General features: G+C 58.7%; 1 protein-coding gene across 7 annotated transcripts; it reads left to right on the top strand.

Moving 5' to 3' along the window:
• The first annotated feature begins 1,089 nt into the window (after nucleotides 1-1,089).
• On the top strand, nucleotides 1,090-6,966 carry REPIN1 (replication initiator 1). 7 transcript variants are annotated; one of them, XM_064575758.1, is made up of 3 exons: nucleotides 1,090-1,225; nucleotides 2,664-2,790; nucleotides 4,187-6,966. In XM_064575758.1, exons 1-3 carry the CDS (start codon nucleotides 1,151-1,153, stop codon nucleotides 5,908-5,910), a joined length of 1,926 nt encoding a protein of 641 aa, XP_064431828.1. In that variant the 5' UTR covers nucleotides 1,090-1,150; the 3' UTR covers nucleotides 5,911-6,966. The 7 variants fall into 7 exon arrangements, with proteins under 7 accessions (XP_064431828.1, XP_064431827.1, XP_064431829.1 ...); XM_064575757.1 differs by having other exon boundaries at nucleotides 4,184-6,966; XM_064575759.1 differs by having other exon boundaries at nucleotides 1,091-1,225; nucleotides 2,593-2,790; nucleotides 4,184-6,966.
• Nucleotides 6,967-8,232: the final 1,266 nt, after the last annotated feature.

Below are 8,232 nucleotides of genomic sequence, written 5' to 3'. Positions count from 1 at the left end.
GAACATGAATCTTAAATCTCTTCAAATGGATTTTAAAATATTGACAAGAAAAATTTTAAAATATTTGACAAATTCTAGAGTTTATTTGGAACAATAAATGAGTGACTGTAGCCAAGAAAATTTTTTGGGGGGAGAAAAGGAATCTGTGTAGGGGGAGTACTTACACTATTAGATATTAAAACTTATTTTCTGTGATAAAAATACACACATAAAATTTAATTTGGGGTGTGGTGGCTACTCTTTATGTGTACCAAAGGCAGAAACTATAAAAGCCTTTTATTTTATAAGATAGGAACTCCCAAACAATGTGAAATAAAACCAATTTCCCAACTTTAAAAAATGGACAAATAAAGTGAGCAAAGGGACATAAGCAAATTCGCAAAAAAGAAAATACAAAGAGGCAAGAAATATGAAAAAACAAGCCAGCTAACTAGTAATCTAGGAAATGAAATTCAAAACAATGAGAAATAATGACTTCAAATTTGAAAAAATAGCCAGCGTCGTCAAGGATATGGAAAAATGGGCATTTCTCAAGGGAAAGCTAATAAATTTTCCTGGAAGACATTTTAGAAAGCATTTTAAAAATATACTTTGCCTTTGATCCGTCAGTTCCCCACTCCTTGAACTTTAAAATCAGCCACGTGCGATAAAAGATGAATCTCTAATGATACAGAAAACCAAGAAAGTTTACTTGTACATTTATGCTGCCATTAAGAATCACGCCATAAGAGAATATCTGGTAAAATGGGAGAAAACTCACAATATTGTTAGTGAAAAGGGCAGAGTACATTTTTTGCAACGCATTATCCCTATTCCGTCAAACGTGCATAGGTGAGTATAGAAAAAAACACCGGAGGAGACGTACCAAGATTTGAAATGTAACTGACTCTAGGAGCTAAAAGTCTGAGAGATTTTTATATTCTATTTCCGACAGAACTGCTGCAACAGATTTAAGTGTTTTAAAAATGACTGCACAATTTACATCGACTTTGTTGAAAAGCGTAACAGCACATGACCCTGGACTAGCCTGGAAAACCCAGGAAGGCTTTGGTTCCTAAAGCCACGGCCACCTGCTCGGCGGTGAGTCACGGGCGCAGGCTCGCACCTGCCTCCCCGCTCGCCGACCGGCTGCCGCGCGGTTCCGAGCGAGATGCCCGGGGCCAGAGCGGCCACTCGGCCAGGCCCCGCGCCCGCGGCCACGGGAAGCCGGGAACGCCTGCTCGTGGTAATTTCTGGAATAGGGGGCATTCTCTTTCTTCCAAGTTCACGCGGCCGGGCCTTTCCTTTCTCCCCTTGCGAGCAACCGGAAGCCAGACTTTCGGGTCAGCCGCGCCGCCCCCAGCCCCGGGCACTTCGGGGCTGCCGCGCGGCCAGAGGTCGCGGTGGCCGGCGGCGGCCGCAGCCGTGAAAAGCTGGCCCGGGGCGGCGAGCGCCCTCTCGGAGGAAGCCGGCGAGGCCGGGTCTAGCCGAGGGACCGCGGTCCGGCCACGCGGTCGCGCAAGGACGCGCGTCCTCCGTCGGGACAAAGGGTCGGGAAACTTGAGCCGGGCCTGTCCCGGAAAATCCGGGCTGCGGTCGCCATGGCTACGGGGCCGAGCTCCGGGCGGCCGCCCCCGGCCCGGCCCGCGAGGGGGCGCTGGGAGGGGCGCGCGGAGGGGGCGGGCCCCGGCCGCCCGCCCCGGCCGCCCCGCCCCGCCCTCCGGCCGCGGCCGCCGGCCCCAGCCCGCGACTGACCCTCGGCAGCGCCTGTAGTCACGTGGCGCTGGGAACCGGCGGGGGGGCTGGGCCCGGGCCTGGCAGTGGGGAACTCGAACCTGCCGCTGTCGCCGCGCGGGGTGGGGAGCGCGGCCGCCGGCGCCGGCGTTCCGGCCTCATGGACGCGCGACGCGCCTCCGCGCACCCCGCCGGAGAGGTTCGTCCCGGGCAGGGCGCGGGGTTCCACGCGGGCCCGCGGCGGGCGGCCCTACCTGCCGGGCGCGTGACTGTGTGTGCGCTGTGGGGGGGGGGGGGACAGTGCTGGACCGAATGGGGGGGGAGCCCGCGCACCTGCGCACAGGCTCCGCGAGGTGCGCTCTGCGTGGGGACCCGAAAGGGCCCCCTCGGGGTGCGCGGAGCCGTGTGTCCGCGACGTGGACGGGGGACGCTCGCGAAAACAAAAGGGGGGTGTGGGAGCTCCACGACCTTTTGCCATCCAGAGGCGCAAGGGGATTGTGACCGAGACCTGGCCACACTAGCTCGCCCTACGCAGCCCCTTGGGAACCGGGCCTGGAATTCCTGTTGGGAGGAGGGTGGGGGAAGGGGAGCCAGCAGGGATTCCAGAGTTTCTGCCATCGGCCGGCCGGCCTTTGGCCATCAGCGTGGAGAATTCATGCTGTGACCTTACCCGTGGAGGAAATGACCCCCAAACGCTGTCGTGTACTTCCTTGGTGAAGGGGCCACATTCATTTATTAATCCAGTATCCGTTAAGGTTCCTCGGCCTCTCGGGGTGTGGGGCTTGGGTGGGGGAGGGGGTTGTGGCTGGCGAGGACACAAAGATGACTGCCCTGGAGGAGCTCAGAGCCTCATGCGTGTTTTCTCTCCCCTCCCCGCAGGTAAGGCTGGCCTCTCTGCACTCAGAGGTCTGAGCTCTGCCATGGGGGTAGGGGTGTCTTTACTGCTGCAGTTTTCTCTGACATCTGGGGGCTACCAGAGTGTGGGCCGAAGCAGGCGCTACAGCCGCAGAAGTATTCCCAGGAACATCCCCGGGAGGAGCTGGAAAAAGCCTCATCTCCAGCTCCACGGTCTCCAGGGTAGAGTCTGGCCTTCTTTGTTGGGTTCCCAAACCATTCCACGGCCCCAGTGCTCAGATCGCCTCATCCTGGAGGAAGGCGGTCACCTGTAGGGGGGAAGGATCACCTTCCCATACCAGCGTCTTCCCTGTGCTCAGTCTGGCCATGGGGAATGAGTCATGTCTGAGCTCCTCAAGAGGAGTTCGGCTCTAGGGAATTTAGGAGGATGTGTCTGGAGCTTGCAAGCCGGCAGTGAAGGTCCATTAGGAGGTTAACCACCACCCACCCCTCAGTGGCTGCCGGAAGCCGTCCTCGAGGAATCTGGGCTCCCCGGCACCGTGGAGGAGCGCAATGTGGGGCAGTTCCTGGTGGGGTTGGGGCATGGCCTGGCAGGGGACAGGGATTACAGTCTTGTCTTTCCTCCCCTTCTCTCGCCCCGGTAGTAATCCCGACCACCCCGAGGGAGGGTAGCCGGCTGTGGGTGTTCCTTGGGTTCAGGAGAGCTCTCCTTCCTGCGATGTGCTAATCATGTGTGTGGGCAGAGGAGGGCAGGCAGGCAGAGTGTGGGCAGTCTGGACAGGCAGTGGCCTGCAAGTAGCATCTAGCACTCCCCTCCTGCTCCCCAGAAGCGCTGTCTCCTGCTCTCCAGGCTTCTACCCTGAGCGACTGGGGTTAGGGAGGCCCAAAACGCTCCCCTGTGGTGTGATTAGAACCCAGGAGAGGATAAATAGGGTCAAGGCTGTAGGAGTTTCTTTCTGTGGGAACTTTACAAACCCCGGCGTTTTAGAAGCAAGAACACACTGGCCTGGGAGTTTAGAAGACCTGTCCCCCGCTCTTGGTTCTGCTCTTGGTTTATTGTGTCCCCTCAGGCAAGCCCCCCTCTCCTTTTTATGCCTCAAAGTTGCTTCATCTGTCAAGCTGGGAGCTTCATGTCTGCTTGTCCCGCCTCACTTTTGCTGTGAAGCTCAAATGTAGCGGCGGGAAATAATAGAAACGAGCAGGGGGCAGCAGGGAAGCGCTTGTAAAAAGCCTAAAGCACCACGGGGAGAGGTGACCACGTTCTCTGGTGAGTCCCAAGGCAGGAATGTTTGTGCAGCCAACGCTGGAGTGTTTACTCCATGCCAGACACGGGGCGACTAGCATGAGGGGGGATTCCAAGAAGTGTCAGAGTTCCTCCCTTCTGGTAGTTTCCAGGGTTAGTGAATACTGAGTAAATACTTAAATACACTTGAAATGGTATCTAGAAGCGCAAGATGGAAATGATGTAGAACAGACAAGGAAATAGAAGACTAGGCCAGATTCAAGGGCTCTAGGAGTTCAGAGGGACGAGCTCCTCTGAGGCCTGGGGTCGGCCGGGGAGGAACTGGGGCAGGATGAACTGATCTCCAGAGTGACGCTGCTTTTCCACCCTCAGCAGAGGAGGAACCCATGCTGGAACGTTGCTGCAAGGGCGCCCTGGCCATGGGCCCGGCCCAGCCCAAGGTCTCTGGGCCCTCCCAGAAGTTGCCCCAGACCCTGGAGAAGGAGCCCCACGGGCTGAGGTTACAAGGCACTTCCGTGGCCCAGTCGGGCAGCCAAGCCCCCAGTAGGGCCCATCGCTGTGCCCACTGTCGAAGGCACTTCCCGCGCTGGGTGGCCCTGTGGCTTCACACCCGGCGTTGCCAGGCCCGGCTGCCCCTGCCCTGTCCTGAGTGCGGCCGTCGCTTCCGACACCCCCCCTTCTTGGCACTGCACTGCCAGGTCCATGCCGCCGCCACCCCGGATCTGGGCTTTGCCTGCCACCTCTGCAGGCAGACCTTCCGCGGCTGGGTGGCCCTGGTTCTCCATCTACGGGCGCACTCGGCTGCAAAGCGGCCCATCGCCTGTCCTGAATGTGAGAGACGCTTCTGGCGACGGAAGCAGCTTCGAGCTCACGTGCGGAGGTGCCACCCCCCGGCCCCAGAGGCCCGGCCCTTTATATGTGGCAACTGTGGCCGGAGCTTTGCCCAGTGGGACCAGCTAGTCGCTCACAAGCGGGTTCACGTAGCCGAGGCCCTGGAGGAGGCAGCAGCCAAGGCCCTCGGGCCCCGGCCTAGGGGCCGCCCGGCGGTGACCGCCCCCCGGCCCGGGGGAGACGCGGTCGACCGCCCGTTCCAGTGTGCCTGCTGCGGCAAGCGCTTTCGGCACAAGCCCAACCTGATCGCCCACCGCCGTGTGCACACGGGCGAGCGGCCCCACCAGTGCCCCGAATGCGGGAAGCGCTTCACCAATAAGCCCTACCTGACCTCACACCGGCGCATCCACACCGGCGAGAAGCCCTACCCGTGCACGGAGTGCGGGCGCCGCTTCCGCCACAAACCCAACCTGCTGTCCCACAGCAAGATCCACAAGCGGTCCGAAGGGTCTGCGCAGGGCGTCCCCGGCTCGGGGAGCCCCCAGCTTCCGGCCGGCCCCCCGGAGGCCTCGTCCGAGCCCCCCGCCGAGGCCCCGCCGAAACCTGCCCGCGAGCGGCCGCCCGAGCCTCCGCAGGGGGCCCCGGGGGCGCCCCCGCCCGAGCCGGCGGCCGCGCCCCCCTCGCTCTTCAGCTGCGAAGACTGTGGCCGGAGCTTCCGGCTGGAGCGCTTCCTGCGCGCCCACCAGCGGCAGCACACCGGCGAGCGGCCCTTCGCCTGCGCCGAGTGCGGGAAGAACTTCGGCAAGAAGACCCACCTGGTGGCGCACGCCCGCGTGCACTCGGGCGAGCGGCCCTTTGCCTGCGAGGAGTGCGGGCGCCGCTTCTCCCAGGGCAGCCACCTGGCGGCCCACCGGCGCGACCACGCCCCCGAGCGGCCCTTCGTCTGCCCGGACTGCGGCAAGGCTTTCCGCCACAAGCCCTACCTGGCGGCCCACCGGCGCATCCACACCGGCGAGAAGCCCTACGTCTGCCCAGACTGCGGCAAAGCCTTCAGCCAGAAGTCCAACCTGGTGTCCCATCGGCGCATCCACACGGGCGAGCGCCCCTATGCCTGCCCCGACTGCGACCGGAGCTTCAGCCAGAAGTCCAATCTCATCACCCACCGGAAGAGCCACATCCGGGACGGCGCCTTCTGCTGCGCCATCTGTGGCCAGACCTTTGACGACGAGGAGAAGCTCCTGGCCCATCAGAAGAAGCATGACGTCTGAGCGGGCAGGGGCTGCGCAGGCCGAGGGGGGCGGGCGGGGCGTCCTTTACACGAGAGTGTTGCCGTGGGCCTGGGCTGTGGGGGGCCTGTGTTGCTGCTGGTGTAGGCAAGGGATGGGAGAGCGGCCGGGGAGCTGGGCCCTGTTAGGGAGGGAGGCCCGGCCCCCGGCGCCCGGGAAACCACTCGCAGAGCGCCGGACTCTGGCCTCCAGCTGGTGTTTGCTAAGGTTCTGCCCTGACTGCCCTGGGCCCTGGAAGAGTAGCAATAGCAGCTTCACCTACCCCTTAGAGCCCTCCTGCTGGAGGGGCCACCAGGGACCAGGAAGACCCTTCCCCTCTGGTGTTAACGCCTTAATGTCCTTGTCTTTTATTATGAGTTTCTTCGGCTCAGTTTTTGGAAGTAGGTGTGGTACAGTCCTTAGTGAATGAGCACTTGGGAGGAAAAGTGGACCAGCTGGATACACCTGGGAGAACCTGCTGGCCTTGTTAGACAGCACCTAGGCCTTTTCCAGCACTGAGAGGTGAGGCCGCGCTGCTCTAACCTGTCCCACCCCGTCCCCTTCCTCCTGCCCCTGCGTAGGCACCGGGACTCAGACCCATCTACTGTTAGTGCTCAGCTCCACTCCCCCTCCCCGAGATCAATGCACCACCCTCCCAGCGCTTAGAGCATCCCCTGGCTGTCAGCAGCCCCGTGTCCAGGCTTTTGTCTGAACACCCCAACCCTCCACTTGTTCCAGAACTCGACATGGTGGAAAGGACTGCCCCATTGATCATGGAGGGTCGGCTGACAGGCAGAAAGGGGCGAGTTTCCTCTTCTCCATTTCTAGGTTATGGATGCCCAGCCTCTGCTTGAACACTTAGGTGACAGGGAGTCCCCACCTCCTGAGGTCCTGGTTCTATTGTAGGATAATTCTAATTGTTAGAAATTCTTCCTTATAATGAATGGAATCTGCTTTCCTGTAATTTCTACCTATTGGGCCTTGTTCTGTTCTCTGGAATGAAACAGAACAACCACTTACCCTCCTTTTCAAACTAGAGAATAAAGATTTGGTTTTAGAGCTGGTGGCTGAGTGTTCCTTTCTCCCGGTGAGCTGTGTAGTTTGAAAGAGGAGCAGCATGCTCTGCTCTGGGGGGGCCGGGGGGGGGGAGGCAGGGGGCCGCAGGGGAGGAGGGGTGTTGGTAACGGGGCAGGTGCCCCCCCTTGAGCTCCTTTGCACCTTGCTCCCAGTTCTTCCCCAGGGGAGGCCAGGCACACCCCGCAGGTGGGGCTAGTTCTGCAGGAACTTAGCTTTCTGTGGGGTCAAGTGAGACCTGTCAGGGGCCAGTAATCAGGAGGACAAGGTCTGATTGGAATGTTCTGCAATGCCTTCCTGGCTGGCCCGCCGATGCTTCCCTGTACTGGCCGTTTCATACACATTTGAGTGCCTATTCTTTTTTTTTAATATTTTTATTTATTTGAGAGAGAGAGCATGAGAGGGAGGAGGAGGGTCAGAGGGAGAAGCAGACTCCCTGCCGAGCAGGGAGCCCGATGTGGGACTCGATTCCAGGACTCCAGGATCATGACCTGAGCCGAAGGCAGTTGCCCAACCAACTGAGCCACCCAGGTGTCCCTGAGTGCCTATTCTTGACAGGTGTTAGTGGGCCCTTTTCCTGCCAGTTTGAGTAATTTCTGCATAGATCCAGCACCGTGCACACCGTGCATAATAACCACCACAATTTGTTAATGCGAGTGGCACCTCGCAAAGAAGTTTACCCAAATGATCTCCCATAATCCCCGGGTGGTAGGTACTCTTCTACAGATGAAAACCTTTGCTCAAGGTCCTATAACTGGCAGTCACCAGAGGCGATTTAAACCCAGGTCTCTCTGACTCCTGGAATGTGTGCTCTTGACTATTGCCACATGTTTGTTAGGGGAATGGCGTATGCTGCTACTTTGGTGAAGATAATTATCCAATGCCTACCATGCTTGATGTTGTGATGGCAACTAGGGGTTTTACCAAGGTAAGACCTTGTCCTTGCCTCTAAGAGGCCTAAGTCTGGGGAGGACGTATATGTGTACACAAATAATGAGCAGAGGGAGAGGGATTGGGGGGGGGACTCCAAGTGTGTAGGATGGAAGCAGATAGCTTCCAAGTTTCATATTGGTTGAAGTCACTTCGTGCCGTCACGGAGCCACTTAAAAACCTGTATAGTTAATGGCAAAGTATCTTTCAGAGACTAGAAGCATTGACTCAAGAATGCCACACTTCAATATGTCTCTTTAAGGGACGCCAGGGCTTCAAGGGAAGGGGAGCAATGCTTTTTGGGGGGGCAGGAAAGCAGGT

The sequence above is a fragment of the Mirounga angustirostris genome, unplaced genomic scaffold (assembly GCF_029215605.1).
Source record: "Mirounga angustirostris isolate CCGP_5_RB_7025 unplaced genomic scaffold, mMirAng1.0.hap1 SCAF_12, whole genome shotgun sequence".
NCBI lineage: Eukaryota > Metazoa > Chordata > Mammalia > Carnivora > Phocidae > Mirounga > Mirounga angustirostris.
The sequence above is the reverse complement of the archived record's forward strand: the minus strand, read 5'-3'. Positions and strand labels throughout refer to the sequence as shown.